The 16,213-nt window shown below is 30.3% G+C and overlaps 1 protein-coding gene across 27 annotated transcripts in view; it reads left to right on the top strand.

Annotated features, from left to right (window-relative positions):
• ADGRL3 (adhesion G protein-coupled receptor L3) overlaps positions 1-16,213 on the top strand; it is a 713,052-nt gene that overhangs the window by 677,874 nt on the left and 18,965 nt on the right. For all 27 annotated transcript variants that reach the window (XM_036226761.1, XM_036226753.1, XM_036226746.1 and 24 more), the window contains one exon: positions 3,566-3,662. In XM_036226761.1, the coding sequence (XP_036082654.1) occupies positions 3,566-3,662 (97 nt within the window). The remainder of the gene's footprint in view (positions 1-3,565; positions 3,663-16,213) is intronic.

Here is a 16,213-nt window from a genome sequence, read left to right as displayed (position 1 = left end):
TGTGACCTTTCATAAGCAAAGTCTAAAATACTGATATTAAAGTAAAATATTGAGAGTATATATGGCTTTTTCACATCAGAGAATTTCTAAAATAGCAATCTTCATATTTTTTACTTTTTATCGAGAAATATTTTCTTCTATATAATGCCGAACAGTTTTCCATGTTCTATAGATACAATTGTTAAATAAAAAATAATTTCCCTTAAATCTGAATCTTCAATTCTAGTTGTGCAATACAGAAAATTTAGTAACAAACCAATGATTCAACAAAAAATATCAGATTATGAAAGCCGATAAAGAACCAAGTATGGTGATGTGATACAGAAAGTCCAGGCATCTACTTAGATTAAGTGCTGGAGAAAGACTATTTTGAAAGATGATATTTATGCCAAGAATCTGAATGACAGGAAGGAAGTTCAGGGGAACAAAATTCCAAGTGACAATTCACCTAATGCAAAATACTCAGGTAAGGGGGAACTTGCATACTTCAGAATAAAAGGATATTGGGTAAAGTGGATGAGAGAGTAAATAGAATATAAGTCAAAGGAGAAGGCTAAAGACAGATCCGTAGGTGTTAGTAAGAGTATGTGAGTTTTGACCTTATTTTGATTACTTTAGGAAGCCAACTGGATGATTTCGAAAAGGAAGTGACAAGATAGCATTCACATCTAATAAAAATCATATGGCTACTTCATGGACAATGTGCAGTGTTCCCCTTACAACCTCTCCCTAATTAATCCCTACACATCTCCACCAGCATAAACCTTCAAACTTTTATTCTTCAGTTCTTTGACTTATTCTAGTAGTTTTTTCACCTCCTAAAAGATGTTGTTTAGTATGCTTTTAAAAATCTTTCTTTAAAATGGGATCTTGCTGTATGTAATCTTCTGTGACTTCTTTTTACCCCCATATTCTAAGATTCATCCTGGTTTGTTCTATGAAGTTTTAAGCGTTAGCTCTATTCTACATACTATATATTTTTTTCCCTTTCTTCTTCTTCCTATTCAACTATTCTTTGATACAGTAGAGTGAGTTGTTAACCTCTTAGATCAGGAGCCAAATGACAATTCAAATTCTGGTTAAGCCACTTAGGTCTGTAACATTGATCATGTTAATTAATCTTTGAACCTCAGTTTTCTAATGAATAAAAGAGTACCTACCTCAGGGAGTTCTTGTGAGGTTTCAGTGACTGAATACATGAAAAATACATGGTATAGAACCTAGAACACAGAAATAATTAATACACATATATAATATATTATATATACGTAAGTATAATATTTACCATGTACCAGACATTATTTCAGGTGAGTGATACATCAGTGAACAAAAAAGACAAACATTCTGTTTTTGCTGACCTTCAAATATAATGCACATATTAGACATTACATATTGAACATTAAGTATAAAAAATAAATACATTATTATAATATGCAGTATTGTAGGAAATGGTAATATCTATGGGAGGTAATAGTAGAGTTAGGGGCAAGGAATACAATTCTAAATATGATGGTCATGTTAGGTCTCTTTAAAGAGAAAATATACAAGAAAAACCTTAAAATTGATGAAGCAGTTACTCATACCTATATCTGAGGAAGGAGCATTCCAGGCAGAGGAAACAAGTACACCAAGCTCTAAGGCAGAGGCGTGCTTGCTATATTAAGGAAAAGCAAGGGAACAGGTGTGGCTAGCCCAGGTAGAAGACACTAATAGAAGGTGAGATAATGAGAGCAGGTCATATAAATGTCACCTAACAAGATGACAATTCCATCAACTCTCATTTAAGATGTCACTTCAGTGCAGTGTTCTCAGTTTCTAGACAAAGACTTATCCCCTTAAGTGCAGTTTCTAAACTGTATTTTAGTTATGTAGTGTAACAAACATTCACGAAAATGCATAAAATTTAAGTGCATGACATAGTGAGTTATCACCTCTTCTCAGGTCAAATAATAGAATATTGTGAGTACCTCAGACACCCTTTGAACTTTTTTTAAATATTCACCTCCAAACTTAACCACTATCTGAACTTTTAACATTACATTTTGTTTTGTATGTGTTTGACACATTCACATGAAATCATCCAGAACATATTGGGGTTTTTGTTGTTGTTTTCTTTCTTTGGACATCTGTGTTGCTGCAGAGGACTGTGTTGCTTTTTTATTCGCTGTTGTTTATCATTCTGTGATTTATTCATCCATTCTACCATTGATAGTCATTTGAGTTGTTTGCAGTTTTGCGTTATAATAACTAATGCTTCTATGGAGATTTGTGTGCACATTATTATGCTTTTGCATTTATTTTTATGATTTGATTGATTTCTCACTTACTAGTATAGCAGCTCCATGAAGCAAAGACATCCTGTGTTTGCCTTTCCCTTTTATATTTCCCCAGTTAGCATTCGGCATATAGTATAGAAAATTAATATTTTAATTAACGAATTAATAAAAACATATGTGAGAGATTTGTTACCAGTATTTCAATCTGAAGCTTTGAAGTATTTTTTCAATACAGACATTCTTAAGTTCTAAGGACCTATAATCCTGTACCAGTGTTCTTATTCTGCTTTTATTTATTAGTTTTACTGTGTCTGTGTGTTTGCTGACCTGTATAAACTATACTGTTATATAGACAACATTTCTGAAGGATAAACATGTCCCAAGGGTCCTAAAACCAATTTTAAATTTAGGCACTTCTATTATTCATAAAGTTCCAATATATTTGGAACGTAACCTATTTATGAGCTTCGTTACACCATTAGTTCTTATAACTATTTTATCCTGGGAAAAGTTTCTGGAAATATTGTGTTTCCTCCTCACAAGATTGTCAATACTCTTTTGATCCCTAACTCAATACAATAGCAAAACAGCATAAATCAAAAAAAAAAAAAAAATCTCTTCACAAATGGATAAATATTACATTGCTTTCTTGAATTATCCCACACTTAAAATATTGAGAATATATATGATATAAGAATTTTCAGTTATTTATAAAACTTCCTATTATGAAATGATAAATAAGGGTGAATCAACTTCCTTTTTCTCCTTCAAAAGAAAGGAAAATCAAGATTGGATGTAATCTATAAAATTATGTTCTTTTCTTACCAAAAGCTTTCTTGCAAGGTTCTGCATCTTGAACTAAATATTTTGTTAATAAAACTGATAATCTAATGCATGTAAAATATCTCTTTCCCATTAAAGTTACAACGAAAATCATTTCTTTTACCTTGAAAACTAAAATTATTACATTCCAACTGTCTAGCATACACTTCTATATATATCTTCAACAAGTTTAAATTGGGATAGTATGTTACATCTACTCTTTTTTATAATTATTATTGTTTTGGGTATAGGCATTTACATTAAGTATATAAAGATATACTTAATGAGAACTAATTATCATTTTGTTTCTGATGTTTCATGCTACTATATTGCATGCATGTAGACACTGTATATTTGCCAGATGCCAGAAACACAGTCCTCATATAATTAAGAAAGAAAAATAAGGATTGTTTTGTGAAAATTCACTGCTTGGTGAATTAGTTTCCTTTTCTTTATTTCCTATCTAGAGCCGAATTCGTAGAATGTGGAATGACACGGTCCGAAAGCAGTCAGAATCCTCCTTCATTACTGGAGATATAAACAGTTCAGCGTCACTCAACAGAGGTAATTAGAAATGATTTTTTTATATTCATTACTTTTGTGATTGCTTTAAGACATTCTTAAATGCATTGCTTTATTTGAGATTTCCGAACCTTATTCCATATGATAGAAATATTTCAAGGATATAAAACCTGGTTGAGTGTAGCAGTATGTTCCATTATTCATAAACCCTTTTTTTAATCTTGAATTTTCAGGAAATCTTTTCTAAAAGGAAGTTAGTAAATGAGAACTTTCTTTTTCTAGTCATCTGCCACTGCTATAAACTGGTGAGATGTTAGGCCTCATTGGAAGCAATGAGAATGGGCAATTGTGTGGCTGTATAGTCTGCTAAGCATCATAGAGTTGCACATTGTCCTAGGCATAGAGCAATTTCATAGTTTTTGTGGAAGTAAATATATACTTTCTAATACACACTGAAGGCGACTTGTGTATTTGGGGGAAAATCGCATCTAATCTTGATATCAGAAAGACATTTATCCAGATAATGCTAGATATTTAAAGATATAGGAGAAAAATGCTACACACACACACACACACACACACACACAATGATTTGTGAATGTGTATGTGCTTCGGATTAAAATATTCCTAGGTCATGACTTAGTTTTTTTTAATGAAGTTCCCCTAATCTACTGTTTTGTTTATGGTTGATTTTTTTTTTTTTTAATTTTCTTTCTCTCTCACCCCTACTCCCATCTACCCTCGCTCTCTCATAGTATATGTGTGGGTGTGTATGTGACTAGAATTAAATTACAATAAAAATGAGTATATGCAATATCTGTGGAGAGTTACAGTACACTAGTCAATGCTGGAAAATATTTAGAGTACAGTATAGTGTTATCTGAGAAGGTGGATTTTTGTGAGTTTATTTCAATCAGGCTGTCCTAAGAGACAATTTTGAAACATACATCCAGAAGTCATTTTTATGATCAACATTATTATTTTTTTCTTACACACGTACTAAGATTATTAGCTTGTTCTAATCATGTTTCTGTCAGTTCTTTTTACATTAAATGATACTTAGAAACAACTTAACAATTATGGCTAAGATTAGGAAAGAGTCAGATGCTGGTGTTCTTAATTACTTTTATTCAAATTGCATCTTGTTTATATAAAGGAAGTTAGGACATGTAGTCTACAACTTGAATTTTATGTAAGGATCCATGTTATATATAATCTTAACTGACTTTCATATGTGATTTGGGGCAGTGATATAGTAACAATCACCTAGTGATGATATTAAATTTTCTATATCACTTTTGCTTATATAAGAACAGTGAGTGCAAATATTCTTCCAAATATGAAGAAAATACATTACAATAAAACAATTACATTCTTGTATTTTGTTTCATTATTAGTCTTTTTATTTGCTAGGGTTTATTGATTTACATAACATCTCTCAAGTATTCTCTCTTTAAATTTTATTTTAATGATTTATTTGTAAAAATTTATTTAAATATGAATTCTCTAACTTTTTGACAAACTTTGCAAGTTATTGAGAACAAATTACTTAGAAAAGCCTCTAAAGCTTAGGAACTAATTTGCTTCCATAGTGACAGATTTTTTTTATTCTTTAAAACAATCCCATACATAGAAAATTACAGTATACTCCTACAAAGAGAATTATTCTTATTAACAGAATTTATTGTTAGAAGCATCTTGCATCTAATGATCACAGAAACCATAGAATAATTATTTAAACAAAAGATGAAATAATATGATTTTAATGACGCATTATTTATTTGCCTACTGTGAAGATGGATAAAAACATAAAATTATTATTTTGTCTAGAATTATCATCCAAATTTATGTAAGGATGGTAAGGTACATAACTTTAGGAAAAAAAAAAAAAACTTGATTTGAAGGTTGATCACATTACATAATATTGCTGAGCCCTTTGTAGTTTCTTCTCAAAATTTTCATTAACTTGGACTATGGAATATGTAGATGACTGCATCAATCTGAATTATATTTAAAGAAAAAAATTTATATTGGCCGATCATATGTTTAAGTTTATTTTTTAAATCTTTAATTTTAAAAGATATTTCTTGAAGTAATTGAAGAAAGTATAAAATGTCTTGTGACATTCAGTAAGTTACTTTAATGATGACTTTTGGAGTAAGTTAAATTGAATTTACGATTTGAAGTGTGTCCAGGCAGTGATCTTTTCCTTCAGGATATATATACTTCCTTTCATTCATTGATTCTAATAGTGGTAGACATCATAGTGATCTTCTTGATTCCCTATATTAATTTTCTAGTCCCTTAAGTCAGAAACTCCTCATTTTATTCTCATCTCATTATTTTTTATCTTTGATGAGTGAAATACTTTTATTTCTTCATATTATATCTCTGAACATGGGCTTTAACCTTCTTCTTTACTCTTGTCTTATTTCCCAGGATCCTATCTTCCCTGCATTCAGGCGTGTGTATCATATTTAGGTAGGTGACATCCAAGATTCACCTTTCCAGATAAACACTTCAGTCACCTCAGCTACATGATTATTCACCTCTGTTTATTTAAAAGATTATATTCTGTTATTAAAATAAAAATTTTAGGCACTGAATCTTTACATCTTCATATATTCTGATTTCCCATTCACTGTTAGGTTCTTATAGCTAGCAACTTTTTTTTAACTCAAACTCTATTTTCCTTGCTTTCTAAGTTAGATATAGTAGATATCTTATATTTATCTTTAGAATAGTCTGACTCTTGAACACTACAAGAAATTGTCAAAAAAAAAATTTTTTTCACGTTAGGTTTAGTTTCCTATTCATATCACCTAATAATTATTTTAAAATTCTGTATGTCTTATCATCTATTCTCCCAAATAGGAATCCATCATTATGACCTTTGGGATCTATTAAGAAAAAAGCATCTACCATGCCATGTAGAACTTCTCAATGGTTTTTATTTTTTCAAGCCATCTCTAATAATATGTTCTTGCACCTACTTATTACATACTATATATATCAGATAAGCTGTCTAGATTTCCCAATATAGTAAACTTGATTACTATTGAGATTTTACTCCTTGAAATCTTGTGAGACCTTGGAATATTTATTATTTATAATTTATCTAATCATTTTTATATATTCTCTTTGGGATTTTGTTATTTAGTCACCTCATCTCTTTAAAACATTTCATTACACTTGTCCTTTGAACATGTATATTTATGAAGATGTTTCCCAGATGTTTCCTATACCTTTCAAAATATTTTTCTACCACTAATATGTTTGCTACAATGCTACACACTAATATAAATCCAGAATTCCTTGAGGCCAATACCCCAAGTCTATTATCAAGTTATTTCACACATGCAACATGACATGTAAAACACAGGTAAAAAAGAGCTTTTAGAGAACCCTGAGGTAATACTTGATTACCAAGATTTTCAAGGAAGGTTAACCCAAATGCAAACTTAAGTTTTCACATACCCCACAGATGAATTTATTCATTTGTTCATTTAAATATTTATTATTTTCACATATCTTGAAGTCAGTCCTCAAACCTCGAGCTCCTCCCAAGTCTATTGGAAATCTAATTCAAATTTCTAGCATCCCCAACTTCCTGGTAGTGATAGAAATAATTTGTAGGTAATCTTTCCCACCTGTATTTTCTATCCACAATCTCTGCTAGCAAAATCTCATCTTAAGCAATTTAGATTAATGGTGTCTTAAAAACTTGATTTTGATCCAAAAATGAACATTTGCTGAGAAATTTATCTGGTAATTCAATTAATTGTTAAATATTTGCACTTTTAGTAAGTCTATAAAAAATGGGGTAATTTCTAAAATTGGATTGTATTAGGTTTTATTTCATTATGAGTAACAAAATTGCATTACCCTTGTCTTTTTACTTAATTGATTGAATTGACCTCATGAATTTCAATTTAAAATCAAGTTTTGCTAAATCATTGCTACCAATATGGTATGGTTGTGTGAATTACAGAAAGGTGCCTCCCTCCCCCCACCCCCACCTTAACTGTGGAGTTATTGCAAAAATGCGCCCCATTTGAGTGGCAGAATTAGCAAAAGGGCATTTCTTCTTTTGGAACAGTGGCTTGGCTAGCTTCATGGGTTTCTGTTTACCCCTACCTCCCATTCACCATCTCATAAACCTCCCACACAATGCAATTCAGATTTTTATACATGGAGATCTGACTGTTAGGTAACTAGTCAGACTTGAGCAACAAGGAGAACAAAGTAATAGGAATAGAGATGACCCAAAGAACTATTGGTAGTTAGAGAATCCCTCCTGCATTCCCAGAGAAAAAGAAAAGGAGGGTCATAATCTTAGCTGACCTAATCTGGCTACAGATGCCTGCACAGAAAGTACTACCCTAATTTCCCCACAGTTTAAGCTTCATTATAATACCATGTTTAGGCCTGGAAGTTCATGAATCTAATTACAACAGACTGAATTCTGGGTAATCACTTGCATAGTAGGCAAAGTGTTGTATAGCAGCCAACTGTCAGTCAAGGTGACCTCACAAATAGATCATCTAAGACCTCCTGTCACAATTCAAATATTAACAGACCTTTCTACTTCTTCATTGTTACAGCTCTCCTTGCTGAAAACCCGCTCCTCCCTTGGGGCGTACTCTGTCTTATCTCCACCTCCCAAATTCCAGAGCATTGCAGCCTTCCTTAGCATGGCCTGTCTTCTTGTAAAATGTACTTTCAATAAATCTTACTTTTTCTAAATCTTGCTGACCTCTACTTCTTTGCTGCATTGTCAGGGAAGAACCGAGAGACAACACACAATACCTCTGTCCTCCCCCATGCTTCTGGGGCAGCGCTAGATTTCAAACCACCCCAGAAGTAATATGACCACTAATGCCATATTTATTTAAGCAAAAATTAAGTGTTATGTGGCAGAAGACTAATCTGTAGACATGTGGCACTTATCAATGTTGGTGGATTCTCCCTCTGGCATTCAGAGTTGTATTAACCTATACATACATTCTCAATAAACGTATGTAATCAGTAAAATTATGATGTCCCATGGCAATTTTTTCATAAACGTTAAGGGTGAATTTTGGCTTTCAGTAGCACTGCTGAGAGTTGACCCCACCTGTTAAGAGCATTTTTAATACAGAGGGGAAAGAGGACATCAAATAGACATTTGCGAGTAGTTGACTTCCTCATTGCAGTTTTGTATAGTGGTTTTAAGAATCCATTTAACCAAAGTGTTATATAGTAAATTGCTTAATGTCTCAGTTTCTGTACAATAGACATCTAAAGAAAACCCATATCAAGGAGACCTTGAGAGTATTAAGTGAATTAATATATGTTTTGTGCTTGCAATAGTGCCTGGAACATAATAAGTACTATTATTATTATTATTATTATTATTATTATTTAATTCAGAAATTCACTTATGTTTTATACAAATGAAAATTGTTTCTTGCCAGTGCTCTCAAGTAATCAGATATTAAAATTATCATTCAATACTAAAGTTTTCCTTTTTTTTATTTTATAGTAATAAAGTGGTAGGAATAAGGTGTTACCTAAATGCCAAGTAATAATAATAATTTACCTAAGATGGTTCTACCCTTGAGACTAACAAAAATAAATTAATTAACTAATAAAACTGAATTGTTTCTTCTAAATCAGACATTATATTTATTTCTGCCTTAGTTGTACTTGCCACTTTTAATCTGTAACCTGTTTTAGCATGGAAAAAAATAAAGGTAAAATATTTTTTCTCCCCACCTTTGATAATGATATAAGCAAATAATGTCTTCTCTTTCCATCAAGCGCTATTACACCATTCACAAACTTAAAGAACACTGGTTCAATTCAGACAGCCCTGCTAAGTAACCAGTTGTGTAGCAGAGCAGGGACATGACTCATTGCCATTTCAAGTTCACGTCTTCTCAGAGCCTGTATTGTCTTTTTGAAGAGGTTGGTCACTGAGGCAGAAGAAATTTCACAATAAATCACCTGCCACCTCATTAATATTCGAGCTACTAAACATTTTTTATGGTTAAAAAAATGCAAATGAAAAAGTATAAGTGGTGTTTCACTATGATTAATGATTTTTGTAAATTAAAGCAACTAGGATGAAATACTCATAGTCGTTCACTGCACTTTATTGTCAGTAAATATAATTTGGCTTATATGCATGAAATATGTCATATTGCCCAAAATCCTTGCTATTTTGAAATGTTATGAAATCATTCTTCGTAAATATTAACCAAATGCTATTTGTGAAATTTGTAAAAACAGTTAATGATGTGCCTAAGAGTACTTGCAGAGCTAACAAATCAGAATGGCCTTATAATAAATTACTTTTTGTTATGAACAAGCATTAATGATAATATGAGTACAAACATAGTAAGTATCCTTTGGCATAGAAAAACTTTTTATTTGAAATTTGCTATTATATTTATATCTAGTATATTTATCTTTATACTCTTTATTTAAAAGTGTGGCAACAGTGCTATGTTAATTTCTTTCCTTTGTACATGTTGTCAGTAAAGACATAATCAGAAAATATACAATAAAATAAGGAAATCTGTGTTAGGAAAATCAGTTTAATAGCACAAAAGCAAAATAGGTACAGATTTTAAGTGAAATGTTTTGTCAAGTAAATAATTAAACAATGCTATTAATATCCTGATTTCTAATTCAAAGAAACTGAATAATTTTCAGAGTAAACTCACCATTGAAAAAAGAAATATATTAAATATCAATTTCTATGCAATCGGAGGCAAGTATTTTTGCTATAAACTGTTAACAGGAACTAAAAAAGAAAAACTTTTAAAATGCTTCCCCCATGAGCCCTTCTTATGTTTTGTTTTTAACTTTGACTCTTTGATATGAATCCTTCAAATTATCCAGTCTCCCACAGCCAATTACACAATAGTAAAAGTGTTTTATATTATTGTTATTACTACTATTTTATAGCTTTCATAGATTCCTTCATAAAGAAAGTTTTTTATCTATATGAAGAAAATTTCTTCTGGTTTATTATCTTATTGCCTTATATATAGTTAGCAGTATCTCTTACCTCTTTATTGTAAATCAAACGAGCATCAGTGAAATACCTTGGTAACTTCTAAATATAGTGCTATAGAACATTTCCACTTAGTTTTAAAATATACCATTGTTTCATATAAGTTGTTGAGGTTATAATTTTCCAAAAATATTCTTTTTTAGAACTTAATGTAAAAACTTTAACTTATCTTCAGAAATTGCTGGTATTCTCTTCTGTAATAGAATGCAATATGTCTTTATAATTCTTGATAAATTTGAGATTTCTCCCTTAGTGTGTATAGCTATCATTTATCTATTGTACATACTTAATTATTCATTATCCATTATCTTAATATCCATCACGAATCTGGGTTTCTTGGAAACTTTCCAAGATCATATAGCTAGTAAAGGGCAAATTCTAGATTCCAAACATGGTTTTCTAACCATAAAGCCCTACTCATGATAACAAAAAATTTTCATTATTTTCTGAAGACAGTTTTTCATGAAGCTTGTTGAAGAATAGAATAAAGATATTTTCCAAGGACACATTTCAAATGATTTTTGTCATCTCACATGGAAATAAGATATTCCTAACAACACAATTATCCATATCTTTACTTCTTAATTTCCTTCCTGTACAATTCACTTTCTTCCATTTAATTTTTTCTAAGTACAGTTCTGTAGTGTGGTCTTATCCTATTCATTTAAGGAAAGAAAAGCTTTAATACTGTGGCTATATGGGGAGATTGATTGTCTGATACATATTACTTTTACAAAACTATTTAATATGGAATATGCTGAATTACCAGACATCATTGTCCAGTTGTAGGACGAAGGTTACAAGAAGAATTTTATAATCATTCTTTCCTGGAAGCTCTCAAAGTATTTTATTGGTAGAATCCTTTTATCTTTAATTTTTAATTTCTTAAATTTCAGTGAAAGGATGAACATTTTAGGGCAAAATTCTGTTAAAAAATCAGGTAAATAACTTCCATCTATAACATTTAGTAATAGAACCAAAGATAAAACTTTTCCCAGATCTTTGTACTAAACTTGATATTTCTTGAAACTGTCCTCTGTCAGGACAACATAATAATTTCTCGAATAAGTAGAAAATCTACTTGAGCTGACTTCTAACAGATAGTGATAATATTAAAATTAAACTTCTCATTACTTTTATGTGCCAGTTCTTGTTTTAACGAAAGCTATGAAATGTCTTATAATTCAAAATTTTAAAATAAACAATACCTGACTGTCTCATTTGAAAAAATGTTCTTACTCTATTATAGACATAAAGGTTGTGATAATATACATGTAGTCTACAATATCCAAAGTTAACTGAGTTATCACTTTTCAAATTATTTTAAGAAATAGATTATTTAACTTATATCTGATGTTTTAAAAATGAATAGAAATTAATTCAATTGCATGAAAAATTAAAATGTAAAACAGGGAATCTATACATAGCAAAAAAAGATACCTAAATTCTCAATATCAATAATTATGTAGTATCCAATTAAAATAGCTCCTGTTGAATTGCATACAAATACTTTCACTTTATACAGCTCAACCTTATATACTGTATGCTATTTAAAATAAGTGTTTATGTGATAAGTTCTCCTATGATATTTATAATAGGCTTTCTTCATAATTTATCATTATAAGGGATACTGGTGCTTTAAAAACTAAGACAAGTTACCTATAACATTTATTGAAAGTAATTTACAACACCAGAAAATCACTGGTGAATTAGGAAAGATTTGAGAGGATATACAGATTGAAGGAAGACAGTTAATTTTGATGTAGAAAAATAGAAACAATATAAATTTCCTAAAACAGCCTCAGTGTAAACAGAACAGAGCTGATTTTGATTACTACATGGTAAAATAAGCCTTCTCTGAAAAATATTGTCAAGAATATTTCTATTCAGATACCTTGATTTAATCAAAATCTACTTTGGCCAGACATACTTTTTTCAAATACAGGTGCCAATTTTAAAATTCAGGTTTTAGCCAAGATTGGCCTCTGCATGTAAGCTCATGTAATTTGTGTAATATAAGAAAGTATGCCAAAATAGGGCTGAGAATTACATGAAAAGACATAATTTCTTTATATTAGTGAATTATTTTGTATTAAATGGTTATTATACTTTCCTTTGTTCTGAGCATTGTTTTTTCCAGCAAAAATGCACAAGCAATGTATGATTTACAAACGTAATTGGGGGGTTAAATATATTCCACTTTCTACATTTTTACTAAAAATAACTGTGACTACTATATTGCCTATGGATAAGCAAACTTGGCCTGTTATCTTTAGGTTTAGTATTTTTTGTTTTGAGTACTATACCACATATTCAAAATCCAAGTTAACAGTTCATGACAAAGATATAGAGATGAATGACTGAGTATTATAGGTTCATTATTTTCACTGCAGACCAACCACTTCCTCTACTGTGAAGCAAGAATTCACTAAGAATTCTGAATTACAATTCTACCATTCTTGGCTTCAGCAGTCAAAAACCTAAAATCTCTAAAAAGCTTTGCTTTCTGCTAATTATGTAAAAAACAACACTGAATATCTAATGGTATCAGTTTCTTCAACTGCAGCACAATTGTGTTGCATTTCATGGCAATATAAATTAGAATATATATATATATAAACAATAATTTAGAGCTTTTAGAAGAAAATATATTTTAGATTTAGTTAAAGGAGGAATTCTTAAAAGTAAAATAACAAAAATCATAAACAAAGAAAAAGGCATTTAAAATTCTTATTCGAAAATTTAAACAGTACTCATAACAGGTGAGATATTGGGAGAAGGTGTGAATAACACATATAACAAACAAATTACTAGTACTTACATTGAATAAAGAATGTCTACAAATCAATAAATAATATTCAAAAACTCAACCTATATGTGGGTAAAAGATAACAAGTGATTCACAGAATAGCAAACCCTATGGCCAATAAACATATGAAAGATTATCCTGTCTCTTGGGTAATTGGGGAAATGAATGTATTGCAGTAGTATGAGATATAAATTCATACTCTGTCAAATTGGCAAAAATGTCAATCTGTTAATACCAAGTCCTAGTTAGAAGTTAAGAAATATACACTGCTCTTGGAAGCGCGAATTAGTACAAACACATTTGGCAGCATTTTGATGATATTTTGTAAGTTATGGACAACACATGACCCAGTAAGTTGACTTCTAAATATCTATTGTAGAAAAACTCATGTGTCTGGACAAGAAGACATGTATAAAGCCAATTAGTGCAAAACAAGGGGAATAATTTCTAGGGTTCACACCTCAAAAGCTCTGATTTTCAATATTAAAATAGAGGCAAAATCACTGTATTCAGAATATTTCATCTTTTACTGAATTAACAATAACCCAGTCTATACTTTGGAGAAAACATGTCATTGAAATCCATATTAAAAGATTCTCAATGAATGAATTAGCTATTAAAAGAAGTTGAAGCATCTTGGAACAATTTGAAAGAAATTTAATAGGCAGGTTGATTAAATTTTAATAGCAAACTTGTTGGCTATTAAAAGTACACAGTGTGATAAATCAAGATGTCAGCTCTTCAATTTATGACTTTAGAAAAAAATGATGAAAGGGCTCTTGGCTTTTAATGAAATATTTCTTCCCTGAGACTTTGTAATTTCATTAATTGTTTGGTTACAAATAGTAAAAAACATAAAATTATGGTTTCTGTGTTTTTTAAGGTTACTTCTATAAATTTTAAGAATAGCATACAGATTCTGTTAGTTTTGTTTATTATTATAAGCAACTTAGTCTTGATTTATATTGCTGTCTCCATTTTACAGAGTAGCCGTTTAAAATTGAACTAATCTTTGCTTGCACTGTCTTTCTGTAGGTTATGTGTGTTGATATTGTTTTGTTATACAGAAATGCAAAAAAAAAAAAATAGAAAGGAAACAAAACACTTAAAATAGACAGGGTCTATTGAATTAGTTCTCCACAGTTCTAGAAGCCTCATCTATTTTTATTTTTATTTAGTCATGTTATATAAATCGATACATGAATATGAAAATTAAATAATTCAACATTAAAGAGAAGCAAATGAGTAAAAAGTAATGTACTCCTACAAGGCTCCTAAGAGAATTTTGTTGAAACATTCCTGGAAGAGTGCTAAAAAATGTTAGAAAATCTTTGATTTAAATATGTTTAAATTAAACTGAAAGTCATGTGGGACCTTGAAAACAAATATATTTCCATATTTGTATTTTGTATATATTAAATGATGATGATTGATTAGATAATGTTAAAAACCTTATTCACTTCTAAATTCTAAGTTATAACTTTTCTCTTGGTGCTATATTTCAATTGATTAGATGATATTTGTACATAAGATCTATCTTGGGTACTTCTGATTCACTTTTTCCAGTTTTCTTGTTTATATTATAGTTTACTCACTAAAGAAGGAGACTTATGACTTTTTTCCTTTCTACAAGTTTTCTTAACACTGAAAAGGCAATAAATGTTACAGGGCCCTTTCACTAGAAAGAAGGGCAGGCACAATGAAACACACAAACATATGCCTAAAGCACTTTACATACAATTTTAATGGCTTCACAGATTCATAGATACCATATCGCAGTAAAAGATCCCTCGCCTTACACTAAGGTTAATGTTCTAATTCTATAGAAAATACATTAGTGAAACTATATTTACTGACATAAAATGAAGTCTCCAGGGGCCACATGTAGAGGCATCACTTAGTAGTAACTCTGCTTTATCTATAAGTCTGATTTAAATACATCAATCAATGTATATAATGGAAATGATTTCATAAGAGAAAAATATGTCAAATCAAGGGAGAGAGAACCATGAAGGAATAGAATGGAGGATGATGTAGATTAAGGAAGAAAGAACTTCCTTTTTAACTTTCTAGTTAAAATTTTTATTGATATAAACAGAACATTTACCATTCTATATATTTATAAATAATAACTATTTTAAAATTGAGGTGTATTGGTAGGTGACTATTAAAGAATGGTTGTGTTCATTTGGCTCTTTATTTAGATCACAAAGTTTTTGAATTATAAAACTTTGCGAATATACTTGCATTATATCAAAGAATGCAAGTATATTTTTAAAAACTGAAGTATGAGGGGCAGAGCGGAGTGATAATTCAAGTTATTTTAAAAGCTTTTCAGTATACTTTTGTTAGCCTGCCGTCAAGAAGAAACGTTTGAATTATGTTTCTGAATGGTATAATATAGGTCAAGTGGGATCCAACTGTCATCTTACTGCAGATCTATTCTTTATTTTATAATTTCAAAGCACACTGATCTGCCTTAGGTTTTGTTTTTTTTTTTTTTTTTTTTTTTAGTTAGCAATTACATGGATTACACTGAACTGGCCTAGACAGTGCTGTCGTTCAGGGGCTCCCAGTGTCAAAACACCCATTTTATTTTAATATAGAAAGATATAACAGTTTTGGGGTAAAACTATACATTTGAAAAGAATAGAGTCATTTATAATTACATTCCATTGAAATATTACTCATTCAAAAACATTTATGTAAGTATCTTCAGGT

This window comes from Rousettus aegyptiacus, unplaced genomic scaffold, assembly GCF_014176215.1.
Source record: "Rousettus aegyptiacus isolate mRouAeg1 unplaced genomic scaffold, mRouAeg1.p scaffold_m13_p_10, whole genome shotgun sequence".
Taxonomy (NCBI): domain Eukaryota; kingdom Metazoa; phylum Chordata; class Mammalia; order Chiroptera; family Pteropodidae; genus Rousettus; species Rousettus aegyptiacus.
Note: the sequence above shows the minus strand (reverse complement) of the source record. Positions and strands in the feature narration are given on the sequence as shown.